This window comes from Panicum virgatum, chromosome 1K (genome assembly GCF_016808335.1).
Source record: "Panicum virgatum strain AP13 chromosome 1K, P.virgatum_v5, whole genome shotgun sequence".
Taxonomy (NCBI): domain Eukaryota; kingdom Viridiplantae; phylum Streptophyta; class Magnoliopsida; order Poales; family Poaceae; genus Panicum; species Panicum virgatum.
The window spans coordinates 1,108,983-1,126,318 of record NC_053136.1 but is presented as its reverse complement, the minus strand read 5'-3'; the positions used below and the strand labels follow the sequence as shown (position 1 = coordinate 1,126,318).

Below are 17,336 nucleotides of genomic sequence, written 5' to 3'. Positions count from 1 at the left end.
CTGAAACTGAGTATGAACGTAGGAGAAGAAGGTGCGAATGACATCCTGGACATCAGACTTATTGCGAATCGGGAAAGTCCATATGTAATGAGTGTAGGCATCAATCAAAACAACATAGTACTTATAACCCGAATTGCTGTAAACTGGAGATGTCCAAACATCGGAATGCACTAGCTGAAAAGGGAAATAAATGGGTGTATCTGAAGAAACAAAAGGGAGCCTAACATGTTTGCCCAGCTGACAATGATGGCACGAGTGAGCAGCTGATTTATTACACTGGAAATCAAAGGACTGGAGAATCTGATGGAGAGCGCGCGAGCCTGGATGCCCAAGGCGGTTGTGCCACAGCTCCACCGTTGGTGACGATGAGGCAGTGAGAGCTTGGTGCTGTGGCAGCCGCAAAGGGTAGAGGTCGCCGGAGTTCTCACATCGGAGCATCACCGTTTGAGTGGCCAGATCCTTGACAGAGAAACCGACGGGATCAAATTCAATGGAGACATTGTTGTCACGGGTTAGCTGTTTGACTGAGATCGGATTCTTAATCAGAGAAGGAGTAAAAAGAACATTATGGAGATGCAGAGAGGAGGATGATGTAGGAATGGTGGCGTCGGCTGTATGTGTGACAGGCAACCGTGCGCCATTTCCGACAGTGACAAAGGAGGGAAAGGGAAGAGGCCGAGGGGAGGAAGTGATACCGGAGGCGGATGACATGTGCGAGGGGGCGCCGGTGTCGAGGTACCAATCTGCAGAGCTTGGTGGCTGGGTGGCGACGCCGGCGTTGTTGAGGGCGGCGTAGAGGGCGCTGGTGTCCCAGGCTGACGCGCCGGAGGAGGAGGAAGGGCCCGGCGCGGGAGAAGGTTGGTGGTGTGCCATCATCGCCTGTTGGGCCGGGAACGGTGGACGGGGGCCCAAGACACCAGAAGCAGGCGCGCGGAAAGGCATGCCCCAGGCCTGGACGAGTCCAGTCCATGGGTTGAAGTTGCCCATCCACGGCGCCGGTGGGCGCTGGGAGGCACCACCTGTGCCGCCTGCGCCTGCGCCGCCGGAGGGCGTGGATCCACCGTTGGGACCGCGGCCGCGACGCTTGTTCTTGGTGCGGTAGCCGCGGTTGCCACCGGTGTCGCCGCCGGGGGAGCCGCCGGTGCCAGAGGGAGGGGCCCCATGGCCAGAGGAGCCCCCGTGAGAAGTGGGTCCGCCAGAGTTGGCGGGACCGGCGTGGCCGGCGAGGAACGCCTGACCGGCCTCCGTCTTGTCATCGTGCTTCAGCTGGAGTTCCTCAAGGGCGAGGAAGGAGCGCGCGCTCTGGAAGGTGTGGGGCGAGCGCCTGGAGGTGATCACCGGCTTGACATGGCGGTTAGGGCTGGGCATTCGGGTTACCCGAAATTTTCGGGTCGGGTAATTCGGGTTTTAGGAATTTCGGATTTCCAAAAATGATACCCGAAATCAGTTGGGAAAAAGAAGAACCCGAAAATTCGGGTACCCGAAAATTCGGGTTCGGGTTCGGGTTTTACCCGAATTACCCGAAATTCTGGAACTCCACATATGCAGTATAAAATCAAATCAAATACACCCAACCATACATCCAGTTCACATGTCCAAACTGACAGTTCAAACGAAATTAACTAACACTTCACACGTCCAAACCGTGACAGTTCACACTTCACATATCACAATTAATAAACATAGTTTTGAAGCACACAAATCAAATCATAGATGAAAAAACAAATCATTTCGGGTTGTTCGGGTATTTCGGGTACCGTGGCCCAATACCCGAACTACCCGTATTAATTTCGGGTACCGTGGGTTGGAACCCGAATTAGAGTTCGGGTTTTTCGGGTTCGGACTTTTCGGGTTCGGGTTCGGGTTTTTCGGGTTCGGGTATCGGGTATCGGGTTTTCTGCCCAGCCATAGTGGCGGTACCTGGGGTTGAGCCCGAGGAGAAGGTTGAGCACTTGGCTCGTTTCCGAGACGGGCTGGCCGATGTCACAAAGTTTGTCGGCGAGACGCTTGAGATGGGAGCAGTACTCGTCGATGCCGGCGTCGCCTTGCGTGATGGACCGCAGCTCGGTCTCGAGGAGGACAGCACGGTGCATCTCGTTGTCGTGGAAGATGTCCTCGACGGCGCCCCAGAGGGTGAACGCGGAGACGCGCGGGCGGTAGACGATGTCGAAGACACTTTTGTTGACGGTGGTGTAGATCCAATTGACGACCGTCTGGTCGATCTGCCGCCACTCGGCGGTGCGCTGAGCCATGGGCGGCGCCGAGCGGACGAACTCGTCGAGGCCGAACTTCCCAAGGACGGACTCGAAGAGGCACCGCCATTGCTCGTAGTTCGCGGTCGGCAAGTCAAGGAGAACGGGAACGTGGGAACGGATGTTCACTTGCTGCACGACGGCGGCGGGAGCAGGTTGTGGTGCATCTGGTAGTAGGTTGGAGGAGGCAGAAGAGCTGGAGGAGGAGTGCGCCGGCGACGACATGGCGGCGCGGCGCGCAGAAAAGAGGGAGAGCGGAAGCTAGAGAAGAGGATCAAAGGTAACTGATACCATGTAGAGAAGGATTTGGATCAACCGTACGTTGTATTGATGCTCTGTGTAGTATATATACACGTTTACAAGAGACCTGTAGACTAACAAACTCAGCTAGATTACAGGAGTCAGCGGGTGAGCCATGCAGGGTGTGGCGAGCGCGCGCGCGCCTTGCGGGTGACGCCGAGCGGGGCGCGCGGAGCGTGGAACGCGTGGAGCCGTGCGGAACGGAGCCGAGTGGAGCGCGTCGTCCGCGAGACGGGGAGCGTGTCGCGCGTCGCGTGCAGGGCGCGTTGTGCGCAAGACCGCGTCCCTCAGCACATGAGTTCCAACACTAATGTATACATTTGAGTTACGTATGTTAATATGGTCGAGTGTATGGACCCAGTGTGTGTGCGCTAAGCTTGTTTTTGTTGTGTCAAATTGAACCTTAATTTGTAAGAGCATGGTTAATGATTTCGCCGATAGCCGGCTGCAACGCATGCATGGGTGGAGGCGGACCCCACCACTATTTATTGAATGGCAGAAGCAACAGCCAGTAGTAGAGAGCACAGCGGCAGGCTTAGCCAATAGCAGCAGGCGTGCTGCTTCTCCGCCCGCCTGAAGCTGGCGCATCGCCAGACGCCAATCTCCTTCTCTTTCTTCATTTCTCTCTCCTCCACGGAGATCTCAACCAACTTCTAGCCTGTTATCATACTTGCTCTAACAGCAATTAAACCTTGCTTTAATTTGTGTGTATCAATCAATCTATAAAAAGTTGAAATAATTGAAATCATTTCTCACCAAGCTTAGGCCCACCGTACCCCTCACGGAGACCCCACTTGTCGGTCCAAAAGGTTTGACAAAAAAGAAGGAGAAATTGGTTTCGTCAATGTTTCCCACCAAAATTCTAATACTTTTTACACTAACAATTTCTTATACCCCACCTCTTATACCCACGTATTACTTTACTTTAGCACATATTTTTATTTTCCTTTCCACATGCATTCACCCATAATTCGTGTCATTATTTATTTTAGAAGAATAATAATTGACATTATTGTTTATGGAAGAAAAAAAGACGTGTATTATTTTTGGAAGGAAAATAATTAACATCATTGCTTGATGGAAGAAAAATTAAAAACGTGCATGTGGCACATACATCTCCGCTAGTTATGTACAAAAGAATGAAGAATTTTAATTTACAACGGACCATACCATGCCATACCAACCAATCGTACTCCAAGGCAGATGGATGCATGGAGCGCCGCAGCTTGCATTGCTTGCTGCAGGTTTTTCTGTCCATAAATCGACCAACCGATTGATCAGTGACCCATGGATCCCTGCTGCGTGCAAGCAACATGCATGTTGATCCAGGCTTCAGGGGTCGACCATCATCGATCTGCTTGGTTTTGGGGGCACCAATGCAAGCAACAACGTGCAGATGCCGGCGAGTATGTCGATCGATCGATCACGAGCTCTTGCTCCTGCCCTTGTCCTTGCGTGACGGAATGCGCATGTATAATATAGGTGATGGATGCATGATCCATCCATCGATTACGAGCTTGCTTTATTTTGCGCAATTGCGTTACGCGATTCAGTCAGTGCCAGTCGCACGCTAACGCTGTCGATTACTAGTCTTGGCAAACACATCTATCCTATCCATCAACTTGTACTATGTAGCTAGAATAACGAAGCAGAGAGCTAGTGAGGCATCACATCGCCTCACCTTCTAGGCCAGCCTTACAAGCCAACCCCTTAACTTGATCGAGCTCACCAACAAGATGCCATGGCCACGCGGGATTTTCGGATCGATGAGGGCATTGCCTGCCCAAGCTCGTGCTAGCCAAAGGCCGGAGCCCAACAAGGCATGGCCAAGCTGGCAGTGACAGCAGCCTGCAGATTAGATTCAGTCGAGCTAAGCTGCACAACACTACAACAGATTCACGAGAAGAATGCATGACTCCTACTTATAGCCGAGGAAGATTCAGTTGCGTTTAACCACCGCTATGGGCGGCCTTACCTCAACTCAAACGGTGCCGCGATATCAGTTATAACTGATCGGTGAGCAGGGGAGAAGCATCAACCAGAGGCTGCTTGCTGCTGCTGCTGCTGCTGCTGCTGCTGCTTCCAAGCTCTTTCTGTAACCTGACGACGAGTGCATTGTTCCTGCCTGATGTCCGCGAAACTGATGGCAGCAGGGACGGACACTCGCATGAACAACTCGACAGTTACCATGAGCATTGTCAAATCTCAATTTGTTCCTTCTGTTTTTCAGCGCGCCGGTAAAGAAGGAAAATGATAACGGCAGTACAAACTTTAAAATTGATGACCGTAGTAGGTGTACATCAAAGTTTCACGACGAGATGAATAATATTTGAATGCAAAAAAGAAACACTAGTAGTAGGGGAAAGGAAAGGTTCAAAGGAATCTCTCTGGTCTCTGCTTGCAAGCAAAGCTAATGTTTGGTTTGTGTAGGGCAAGCTCCTGTATTAAACTTTGACCAATAATTAGAGATATTAAATAAAGGTATTTTATAAAATTAACTTCACAACTCCTGCGCTACTTCGCGAGACGAATCTAATGAGGCCTTTGACCGCACGATTAGAGGATAGTTACTGTAGCATCACTGTAGCCAATCACGGATTAATTACCGTCATTAGGTTCGTCGCGAAAAGTTACATCCATCCGTGAAAAAATTTTCTAAATAAACTTCGTTTAGTGCTTCATGCAGGCACGATTCTCTCGTAGCGCAAGTAGCGCTACTTGCAACCAAACAGGATCCAGTTTAGTAGTACTACTGAAGCCAGTCTGAACTCTGAAACCACCAAACCTGACGAGAAGAAGAGCACTGGTCCGTTTCAAACACCAACTCGATTCAACGCGCGCTAGCTATAAATTCGAGGAGAAATCGCTCCCCGCTCCAATCCCCCCACGAACTGCAAGCTCCTCCTCGTCCTCCGCCCCAATGGCGACCTCCCGCCTCCTGGTTTTCCTCTGCCTCGCCGCCGCCGTCGCGGTGGCGTCCGCCGGAGAAGACGCCCTCCGTCTGCCCCGCGGCGCCAGCTTCCCGGCGGCGCAGGCCGAGCGGCTCATCCGCGCGCTCAACCTCCTGCCAAAGGAGGCAGGGCCGGCCGTCTCCGGCGATGGCCCCGCTGTGGCGCCTGGGGAGCTCCTGGAGCGGCGGGTGAGGCTGCCCGGTGCGCCCGACGGGGTCCAGGACCTCGGCCACCACGCCGGTTACTTCCGCCTGCCACACACGCACGACGCCAGGTGAGCGAGGCCGCATTGCCTGTTTGCTCCGAGAGATTAGTATAATCCCGCGCTCTTGGGTGGTAAAGCTTGGATCTTTTGGTGGGAATTTGCTCCGTTTTCTTGATGAATTTAAATCTCCAGCTTATAAATTTGAAAAGGCAGTCAAATTGCGCTCTTGGCAACTGAAGCTTGGATCTCTACTTGGGAAAGTAGCGTTCTAATAAGAAACTGAAACTCTGGCCTATTTCCCTTGTTCCTATGAAATTAAATGTCCCAAGCTTGGTAATAGTTCTCCAGAAGATAACAATTTCACTATCTGAAATACTAGCTGTAGCCTGTAGAAAGATACGATCTTGTCCCTTTCTATGTGGTAGCTTTGCCTTTGCGTGTAGTTGATACAAAGAATAAGCCTTGTGTGCCTGGGTGGTGCTGCAGGATGTTCTACTTCTTCTTCGAATCGAGGGGCAAGAAGGAGGACCCAGTAGTGATCTGGCTAACGGGAGGGCCTGGCTGCAGCAGTGAGTTGGCCGTCTTCTATGAGAACGGGCCCTTCACCATTGCAAACAACATGTCGCTTGTTTGGAACAAATTTGGTTGGGATACGGTAAGCAATGATATTGACATCATACCTCTCTTATGATCCCTGTCACGTCAGGGGAAATCGACCTGATCACATAGCAAATTCCAGTTTTGACAGACCAAATTTGAATATTTTTTTAATTCGAAATGGGAAGCTTTATTAAAATTTGATGATGATGTTATCAAGTCTTTCATCCAAAGTTGACTAGAGTACCAATAGTTAAGCTATTAGTGGAAACAAGGTCAACATAAGTATCTTTTAAAGTACACTGGCTCTCTTTTTTTTTAGGGGGTGGGGGGGGGGGGACTTTCTTATCCATAAATCAGAATGTTCATATTTGCTATCTATAGTTTAGGTAACGGTTAGTTAGTCAATTACAATCACATCACCACGTTTGCTATCTTTATCCATTCTGAGTCGACAAACACTCTATTCACCAACTTCTCATAGGTCCAGGGTATTACTTAGTAGTTGCAAACACCAGCGGCAGCAAATATGCTTACTATGGTACTGCAGCTTGACTATTCAGAGGATGTCAAAAAACAGATTTTTGGTATTACTGCCATATGTTGATTTCTAGATATGCCAATTGTGTAGCTATCGTTACTTGCCACCTCCAATTTTGATATGACTTGCTTTCTGCAGATCTCAAATATCATATTTGTTGATCAACCTACTGGAACTGGCTTTAGCTACAGCTCTGATGATCGTGATACTCGTCATGATGAGACTGGTGTCAGCAATGATCTATATGACTTTCTCCAGGTCCTACTTTTCTGTTGATTCTCTATAGCTGATGTGCTTTCTTTCTTTTGTTGTATCATCAAGTTCATGTGATGTGTTATAACAACGTAGAACTATAGAAGTTTGGTCAGTTTATTTTTGAAAAGTACTTGAGTATAGAAAAAGAAACTATAATGTTACTTGGCACAAGGGAGCATAACATGTAGAACTCTGGTCCTAATTCTTTCAGGAAAAAAGATGATCACACACAAGATTTTTTTTAAAACCTTTTTTAACTAACAATAAACTTTAAACGAGATTTCCAAATGTGACCCTTTTTGGGCATGCCACGGGCCTTCACATGATACCTAAATTGGCTGCTGCATCAGTCACCAAGGATTTGGCCACACCACGGCCCTTGCCTGTCTAAATGTGTCAGATTTGGAAGTGTATTGAGCTAGTTTTAAAAAAAAAACTAAAAAAATCATACATGGTGGTATAACTACTAAGGCATCAGCAGGTAGAGGCATATGTATGCCTAATCTTATATTATCTTCAACTTGTCCATTGTACGGATCAGTGCCCTTAAGTACTAGCAAGAATTTTTGGATATCAATGCTATTGCTATATATTGTATAAATGTATATTTGCCCTGGTAGTGTAGATATTTCTACTTAGATATTGTTAGGGGTCCTGATCGCAACCTCCCTATGTAGTTTTTCAACTTGGAACCAGGGATTCCACTGTAGCAGAGTCATATATTGGGCTTGATTGTATCGAGTTTGTCGTGGTGTGCAAACCCACAGCCGGGTGGCGTAATGCACCCGACTAAACCCAGAGGGTGAGTACTCGGGGGTTAGCTAGTATTAGCCCAATCTCGGTGGAAGAATACGATGAACACAGCAGTTTTAGAGTGGTTCGGGCCGCCGGAGCGTAATACCCTACATCCACTGTGTGTTGTATTGCTTGCGCTCTCAAGAGGTTGAGAGCTCGGTAGTTCGGAGTGAAACCGAGCTTGTGTTGTGTCTGGCTTGACTCGAGCTTAGCGAGTCTAGGGGGTCTGCGAGCGCCTCCCTTTTATATCTCAAGGGAGGCACGTACACGGCCGTTGAGTCCCCGACAGGTGGGCCCAGCGATGTAGTATAAAGTGACATACTGTACAGACATTATGGCATTGCAGGTGACGGAGATCTTATTCCTGGATTTCCTTGCTCTGTCCGTGGGAATCTTCCGTCCGGCATAGCCATGCCTTGTCTTGTCGAAACGGCGCCAGGGTGTAGCTTGCGGCGTTGCCTGCAGCGTAGCCGAACGGGCCGTGTAGCTTGCGGCGTAGGCGGTATGATGAAAAGGTGCCGTGCCGTCGTATCCATTTAATGCAGCAGACGGGCTCTGCGCGGATGCGGCGCATGCGGCCTCACTGTGTACCTCGGTAATACGCGGTTCTACAGTGAGGCCTGTCAAAGGCTGTCCCGCGTGCCGTGGCGGCAGAGCACGCCTCAACCACCCGCATTGAATGCGGTGGGTGGGCGAGTCATCCAGCGGAAGACTCACGCCCGCTCCTGCGCCTGCGGGACACGTGGTGACCCCAGACCCCGCCCCGGCGGTATATTGGTTCTACGCGCGTGGGAGGTCCGGACGGACGCGGGGAGGTCCCGGACCCCTATGGGGCGTCCGAGCCCTCGGCTGTTGGCGCGGAGCTTCCCCTCCTCAGGGACACGTGGCGTCACCGGACCCGTCCCAGAGCGGGGAGCGGGTCCGGGGCCGTTGGCTCGGTGAGGTAGGAGCCTGACCCGTGGGGCCCGGCTGCTCCGCCCCTTAAGGCGTAGTTACAGATGACTATGCGAGTCCTGCTTTGCTGCAGTAGGAGTGGGTATCCCTGGTACAGGGTACCGACAGAGTTGAATTGAGTAAAACATGCCATTCATGGGTTCTAGCTAATTATTCTGAACTGCCATTTCAGGTATTCTTTAAGAAGCACCCGGAATTTGCAAAGAATGACTTCTATATAACTGGAGAATCTTATGCTGGGCACTACATTCCAGCATTTGCAAGCAGAGTTCACCAAGGAAACAAAGCAAATGAGGGCATTCATATAAACTTAAAGGTTTGATCGTTGTCCTCTCTGCATCAACTTTTTAACCCTTTTTCATCCTTAGCTCCCTTTTTGTTAACATATGCAATTCTTAACTAATTTTCTTCTAGGGTTTTGCTATCGGTAATGGTCTCACAGATCCAGAAATCCAATACAGAGCCTACACAGACTATGCATTGGAAATGAACCTTATTGAGAAATCTGACTATGAAAGGATCAACAGGTTCATCCCACCATGTGAATTTGCAATTAAGATGTGTGGTGAGTGCTACAAAGAAGTCTTTGAGAACATTGCACAATACTTCATTCTTTAGTATTGTCGTGGGGGTTCTAGGGGTACCCACAGCCGGGTGGCGGAACGCACCCGCCTATTCCCAGTGAGGGAGTACTCGGGGAAGTACTAGGCGATGGGGCTGGACCTACGCTGAGAAAGGGACTCAAGAACACACGATTTAGAGTGGTTCGGGCCGCCGGAGCGTAATACCCTACGTCCACTGGGAGATGTATTGTTCTCGGTGGTGTGTATGAACCTATTCTCTGCTGGCCTTGGCTCTTGTCCGGCCTGAGGTTTTCTAGCGGCGCCCCCCCTTTTATAGATCAAGGGGGAGCGGATACATAGGATGTTGGTGCCCCGACAGGTGGGCCCAACGTGACTGTGGCTACAGTGGTAGCGAATCTTTCCTCCGATATGCACACTGCTGCTCTCCTGACTCAGGGGGGTCTTTTCTTGTCCCGTTAGCTAGGCGCCCGTTGGAGTAGCGTAGCTTGCGGCGTGGCCTGCTGAGGCTATTATGTAGCGTCATAATGGGCGGAGCCGAGCCGTCGTATCCATCTGCCACGGCAGACTGGCAGATGCGGTATGGGCGGCGCCAGCGGCTCCACTGCCTTGGTAATACGCGATCAATAGTGTCCCCTGGTCAATGAAACGGCTCAGCTTCTGTCATATCAATGCAGACGTCCACCAACCGCAATGAATGCAATGGTGGGTGAACGTTGGTATGGAAACCCAGACGGCCATGTCTTGTAGACACGTGGCGGCTCCGGACCACCCCGACGCGGGGCGTCGATCTCTTCCCTTAGCGAGGGGTCCGGTTACTATACAGGGGGTCCGGGACCCCATGAGGGGTCCGGGACCCTGCGAGGGTCCGGTCTCCTTGGGAGGTCCGGAGCCCCGGCTGCTTGCGCACGAGTTCCTGCCTCTTCCGGGACACGTGGTGTCTCCGGACCTCTCCCAGCTGTGGAACGGTCCGGGCCGCTGCTGGGAGAACAGGACTCCGGACCGCAGGGGTCCGGCTGTCTGGATGTAGTTAAGGATAACTACAAGATCCTTGCCTGGACACAGCAAGAGGGGGTACCCCAGTCCTGGGGTATCGACAGTGGCCCCCGGGCCCACCTCGGGTGAGGTACGAACCCGCAGGTGGGGCCACCATTGTGATGTGTTCCTACGCAAGTTGATTGCGTTGGTGTGCTCATGGAGAGAGCGGGCATCCCGGACCCCTGAGGCCGGTATGCCTGTTCCCAGGTTCAGGTACTGAGTGCTCTCCATTGGGCGACGAAGGTGTAGGCTTAGGGTACGGAACCAAGTTAAGCGGCTACACAGACTTTGGATCGCTCAGGGAGTAAGCACCACTTCTCGGACCCGGCTCTTGTCGACCGTGGCGAGCGGTCTCCGCCGGAGCGGGCCACCGGAGTGGACTTGGAGCGACCGTGGCGAGCGGTCTCCGCCGGAGCGGGCCACCGGAGTGGACTTGGAGCGACCGTGGCGAGCGGTCTCCGCCGGAGCGGGCCACCGGAGTGGACTTGGAGCGACCGTGGCGAGCGGTCTCCGCCGGAGCGGGCCACCGGAGTGGGCTTGGAGCGACCGTGGCGAGCGGTCTCCGCCGGAGCGGGCCACCGGAGTGGGCTTGGAGCGACCGTGGCGAGCGGTCTCCGCCGGAGCGGGCCACCGGAGTGGACTTGTAGCGACCGTTGCTGACAATCCGATGAAGCATGTTACCGGACCTCATAGTAAGGTGCAAAGAAACCAAGCCTTATACTAGAAGAGAGCCCGGGACCTCTAAAGACAGCAGTCTTGGATACTAGAGTACTTGTAACAGGGTAGTGAAGTACGTAAACTTATGGTACATTACCAGGCTAAGCCACGCGGAGCTTCTCTACCCCAGGATACAAATACCACTTCTCTCAGAGCAGGTCCCTAGGGGTCCGGACTGCCTTCCAGCTAGAAGGGGTGTCTTCTCCTGACCACAAGCCAGCAACTTAACTTGGATTGTTAGCAACAAAGGTAAACTCCGTTCAAGAGGAAAGAATAGTTAAACCAAGGCGAATAAATGTAATCAGGGTGGAGCCTAGGTAAAACCGAGAAAGTAAATCTCCTTTATTTTTGTGGTTGTCACGGTATACATCAGAGGTCGGGATTACGAGGTCGGACCTCCACCGCTCCGGACCGTTTTTTGCCTGTTTGTGTGATAGGGCCAGAGGTCGGGTTTACAAGGTCGGACCTTGACCGCTCTGGACACACACGTAGGCGCCACGTTATTACAAAGGAGGAATTCTCTTAGTCTTTTCTTAGGAGTAACCTACGGCTGTATGCTATACAGCGTGTTCTTCGGAGGTGAAGGCGCCCTGGACGTGCCTGAACCGCATCATCCAGCATCACCTCGGGAGCTCGGGGGACCCCTCCTTGCCTAAGAGCTGTCACATGCTTACATGGCATGAGACAAATTCTTTGGCTTTGAATGGAAGAGGCCCCCTCCCCCTGCCGTCGCCGTTGCCGATGGAAACCAGAGCGCTTGCGCAGCAGATGGACCGGTGCGACGCGTGGAGAAGTGCGGTCGTTCGCCGGCTTGTCCTTGGTGCTGTCTGTAACAGCACCAAGAACCTCAGGCGGCGCCGGACACGACGACACGGCCAACTTCCTCCGGGATGGCCGTCGGCTCCAGGCTCCATGTTGAGAGAAAGCCTTGAGCCGACACCATGCCACCGCAGGGGAAGCGTGGCCGTTGCTTGAGAGAAAACCTTGAGTCGACATAGGGGCAGCAGCGCCCAGCGGCACCTCCGCTGTGCGCCGCTACGCCGGCTCCGAGGTGTCGCAGTGGCGACGCACAGCAGGCGTCGCTGTCGTGCGCCGCCGCACCGAGGGCATTGCTGCGCCAGTGCCAAGACAGGTGGAGTGAGTGTGGCCCTGCCTTCCTTCATCTTCAGGTTCGTCGTTGCAGAGGATGAACACGGCCCCAGAAGCCTGAAGATCCAGTCAGCGCCTGTTCTTCCCCACGGACGGCGCCAAAATGTCGTGGGGGTTCTAGGGGTACCCACAGCCGGGTGGCGGAACGCACCCGCCTATTCCCAGTGAGGGAGTACTCGGGGAAGTACTAGGCGATGGGGCTAGACCTACGCTGAGAAAGGGACTCAAGAACACACGATTTAGAGTGGTTCGGGCCGCCGGAGCGTAATACCCTACGTCCACTGGGAGATGTATTGTTCTCGGTGGTGTGTATGAACCTATCCTCTGCTGGCCTTGGCTCTTGTCCGGCCTGAGGTTTTCTAGCGGCGCCCCCCCTTTTATAGATCAAGGGGGAGCGGATACATAGGACGTTGGTGCCCCGACAGGTGGGCCCAACGTGACTGTGGCTACAGTGGTAGCGAATCTTTCCTCCGATATGCACACTGCTGCTCTCCTGACTCAGGGGGTCTTTTCTTGTCCCGTCAGCTAGGCGCCCGTTGGAGTAGCGTAGCTTGTGGCGTGGCCTGCTGAGGCTATTATGTAGCGTCATAATGGGCGGAGCCGAGCCGTCGTATCCATCTGCCACGGCAGACTGGCAGATGCGGTATGGGCGGCGCCAGCGGCTCCACTGCCTTGGTAATACGCGATCAATAGTGTCCCCTGGTCAATGAAACGGCTCAGCTTCTGTCATATCAATGCAGACGTCCACCAACCGCAATGAATGCAATGGTGGGTGAACGTTGGTATGGAAACCCAGACGGCCATGTCTTGTAGACACGTGGCGGCTCCGGACCACCCCGACGCGGGGCGTCGATCTCTTCCCTTAGCGAGGGGTCCGGTTACTATACAGGGGGTCCGGGACCCCATGAGGGGTCCGGGACCCTGCGAGGGTCCGGTCTCCTTGGGAGGTCCGGAGCCCCGGCTGCTTGCGCACGAGTTCCTGCCTCTTCCGGGACACGTGGTGTCTCCGGACCTCTCCCAGCTGTGGAACGGTCCGGGCCGCTGCTGGGAGAACAGGACTCCGGACCGCAGGGGTCCGGCTGTCTGGATGTAGTTAAGGATAACTACAAGATCCTTGCCTGGACACAGCAAGAGGGGGTACCCCAGTCCTGGGGTACCGACAAGTATCATCATTAAATCAAAAAATGGCATTATTTTCTGGTTACGTGAAAATCTTTTATTTCAACATATGGTGAACTTCCTGATTCTAGCAGAAGAAGATTATAGTGTAGTACTTAAAATGTTCATTGGAATGACACATCCTGAGGTAACTCCATATTAAAATTATCCATACTAAGCTAATGATTCAGGTACCGATGGGAAAGCATCATGCATGGCAGCTTATATGGTCTGCAATAATATTTTCAACTCTATCATGAAGCTTGTTGGGACAAAGAATGTAAGTAAGCAATACCCTTCTATATTAACCTGCCTTTGCAGCTCACTAAGGTGGAGCTTAACACTAGTGGCCCCTTTGCAGTACTATGATGTTAGGAAGGAATGTGAAGGGAAACTTTGCTATGACTTCTCAAACTTGGAGAAGTTCTTTGGTGATAAAACGGTCAAAGAGGCACTTGGAGTTGGTGACATTGAATTCGTCTCTTGCAGTATTACAGTTTATGAAGCAATGCTCACAGACTGGATGCGGAATTTGGAAGTTGGTATCCCAGCTCTACTAGAGGATGGGATCAATGTCCTTATATATGCTGGGGAGTATGACCTTATATGCAATTGGCTCGGTAAGGATACAGCGTGCTCCATAGTTTAATTTACCTATGTATTTATTTTGCACTCTTTTATCTATTGTTGCATCATAATTATGGAAATGCCTTCTCTATGAACATGGCTGCACATACAGAATCTTTTGTCAACCATGTTAATTAATGCGAAACAGAATGACTCAATCACTAGGCTACGAGCAGTAAATTCAAAATAACTTTAGCTCTGACATCCATCAGATCCAGTAATTACTTCAATCAGTATTTGGTTTGCACAGTATTATTTCAGCTGCATAAATGACTTTTACCAATTAGCACTGTGCCCCCTCCCCACTTTTGAAGACATAGTAAGCACAATGAGTCCAGCTGACAAGTTATTTTCTGTCTGCCTGCCTTCTTATGGATGAATCAAAATATTGCTAATATGTTCATAAGAATAAAGAAGTTATTACTACTGCAGATAAATAGGGACCATCTAGAATATGTTTGCAAATAATAGAAACAAATTATATCGAATTAGTTTGCTTGTCAATTCACAAAAGCAAAAAGATGCAAAACATTTTGATGCTAAATAGTCCTTTCTGAAGAACTAGGGGGGACAACATGTGGCATGTTTGGTCTTGTTGTTCTGTCTTATGAGACCGAAAAGACATGTTTACATCAGATCTAAGTCTCTACTTTGGAAACAGTACAAAATGTTAATGCGTGTCAATTCAACTGCAAGTTGCAAACTTTCAGTTGTGGAGGGGCTTTATCAATATTGATATAACAATTATCCTACTTAAGATTATCATATATTGTTTGCTGTCTTACAGGTGCGTCACCAGATTGTTTACTGGTTTTGCAGCAAGGTATCAAGTATGAATCTCTGAATTTTTCTGTTTAAGCAGGAAACTCGAGGTGGGTACACTCAATGGAATGGTCTGGCCAGAAAGACTTTGTATCCTCTAGTGAGTCATCATTTGTAGTAGATGGTGCCGAAGCTGGAGTTTTGAAGAGCCACGGACCACTCAGCTTCCTCAAGGTTGTGATCTAATCTCACTCTTTTCACTTTACCTTGTTTCTTAGTACTCCGTTCTTTCCCCAAAAGGAGATACTTCGTGTTGGCAAAGTTGTGGCAAATTAAGACTGGATCCTCTAGGAATCTAAGTGTACTTTACAAAATGTGCGAAGATAACCTAGTAAAATCTTGTCATAACTGCATACTAAGGACCACTGAACCTGGCTGTCTAATGCTTTAGAATTCTTTCGCACCTAAGCATCACAAGGCTAAACAAACTCACGAGGTATGCGTTTCCATGCAAATGCAGGTTCACAATGCTGGCCACATGGTTCCAATGGATCAGCCCAAAGCTTCTCTAGAAATGCTGAGGAGATTTACCCAAGGAAAACTGAAGGAATTGCTTCCCGAGTCGATGGTTTTTAAGGCAGTGATGTGATTGACCTGAACAGAGTTGCTTGCTAGGTAGTATGAGTTGTCATTCCAAGGAGTGTGTTGCCTAAGCTTCTTGTTTACATTAATTTTTATCCACGGTGCGAGCTGAAATATAACCCTGATAATAACTTTGGGAGGCCTGAAATGTAATTACAGTTCCAGTCATGTATGCTGATGATGAGAAACCCAGTACACGAAGGGGACAGTGTTGGAAGCCTTGTCTGCTGCTCTTGTAAAGCATCTCATGTATACGCGCTCTGATCCCAAAGAAAAATAATAAAAAGAAAGGTTTCTTGAATCCTCTTGGCATTTGCTGTCCTAATCCTCTTGGTGATTTGCTGTCTGATCCGCACGCTCACTGACTGGAAGTCACATGCAAAGCTCAACCCTTTTTTTTTCGAACGCTGTCGCGGCATTGCTGGTTAGTTTTGAGCTGCATAACTTAAATGAAAAGGAGATGGTCCTTAAATTTTCCCTGCTGTTCAGCTTGCCAACACTGTGTCCCTCTCGCATTCGCACATTCAGAATTTTTTTTAAAAGGGGCACACTGCTGCAAAAGTTGAATCTTTTTGGGATCACCGCTAGATCTCATTCACCAACTGACCACAGGCCACTCAGGATTAGCCTGCTGGTTCACATGAAGAAAAGCTTTTGAGGTGTCACTGCATGATCGCCATTCTCTGCTAGGCGTGCGATGTAGTACCAGTGTGTTGAAGGGGCCTTTGAGTTGTTGAAGACAAGGCTAAACAATTGTGGTGCGTGGCAGGAGAATCGTGTAGGACCACCAAAAAGGATTTGGCATTCCCTCTGCATCTCCAGCAAGGTAGTTTTAGATGCAATATCAGCACTAAGAGACAGAGAGACAAAACACCAGCAGCTGCATGCTTATGGTTTTTTTTTTAAAAAAAACGAAGTCACCAGGCAACAGGCATCCTAACTCAAAAGTGTGCCAGGCAGCAAGAGCAGGGTGGGCCCGCCCACGGCGCACACGGGCAATGGACACGGTATCAAGGACACAGGACTCGTGGCTGCAATGTCCTACATGCTGTTGCTAGAATGCTAGGATAGGATTGGAGCAGTTTTTTTTCTCACAAGAATGTGAGGAAGATGAAGTTCGAACCAAGCTATAAGTTGTTTAGTTCCCCCGGATAAAATTTTTGAAATGTAATTTTTTCATATTTGAAGTATTAAATATAGACTAATAACTAAATTAATTACAAAATTTGTCTGTAAACTATGAGACGAATTTATTAAGACTAATTAATTTATCATTAGTATATGTTTACTGTAGCAATTTATTGTCTAATCACGAACTAATTAAGCTCAAAAAATTCGTCTCACAATTTATAGGCAATCTGTAAAAATCGATTTTTTCCGTCTATATTTAATAGGCCATACATATGTCCAAATATTGATGTGATTGATGTGTAAAATTTTTGAGAGAGAACTAAACAAGATCCACTACGAGCTCATCCTCGACATGGAAGATGGAGTTGACACCAGAAAGACGGAGGCCTCGTTTAGTTGCGGAGTGTAAAGTTTTTGAAATAGAATCTTTTCAATTTTGAAGTATTAAATATAGATTGATCACAAAATTAATTACAGAACTCGTCTGTAAATTACGAGACAAATTTAATGAGCCTAATTAATCCGTCACTAGCGCATGGTTACTGTAGTAATTTAGTGTCTAATTATGGCTTAATTAGGCTCATTAGATTCGTCTCGTAATTTACAAGTAAACTATGCAACTAGTTGTTTGTTTCGTTTAGATTTAATACTCCATGCATGTAAGATTCTCATTCAATATGA

General features: G+C 49.7%; 1 protein-coding gene across 2 annotated transcripts; it reads left to right on the top strand.

Moving 5' to 3' along the window:
• Positions 1-5,376: 5,376 nt before the first annotated feature.
• LOC120696184 (serine carboxypeptidase 3-like) lies at positions 5,377-15,825 on the top strand. Of its 2 annotated transcripts, none has more exons than XM_039979348.1 (9): positions 5,377-5,777; positions 6,195-6,363; positions 6,985-7,104; positions 9,023-9,166; positions 9,265-9,415; positions 13,673-13,773; positions 13,855-14,113; positions 14,983-15,116; positions 15,403-15,825. In XM_039979348.1, exons 1-9 carry the CDS (start codon positions 5,473-5,475, stop codon positions 15,529-15,531), a joined length of 1,512 nt encoding a protein of 503 aa, XP_039835282.1. In that variant the 5' UTR covers positions 5,377-5,472; the 3' UTR covers positions 15,532-15,825. The 2 variants fall into 2 exon arrangements, with proteins under 2 accessions (XP_039835282.1, XP_039835327.1); XM_039979393.1 differs by having other exon boundaries at positions 5,436-5,777; positions 13,685-13,773.
• Positions 15,826-17,336: the final 1,511 nt, after the last annotated feature.

Bases quoted from the DNA above. Each gene is read 5' to 3' on its own strand.
- LOC120696184 (XM_039979348.1), top strand. From the start codon at position 5,473: ATGGCGACCTCCCGCCTCCTGGTTTTCCTCTGCCTCGCCGCCGCCGTC. The intron at 5,778-6,194 runs GTGAGCGAGGCC...GTGGTGCTGCAG, and splicing joins CCACACACGCACGACGCCAG to GATGTTCTACTTCTTCTTCG. The intron at 14,114-14,982 runs GTAAGGATACAG...CTGTTTAAGCAG, and splicing joins CCTTATATGCAATTGGCTCG to GAAACTCGAGGTGGGTACAC.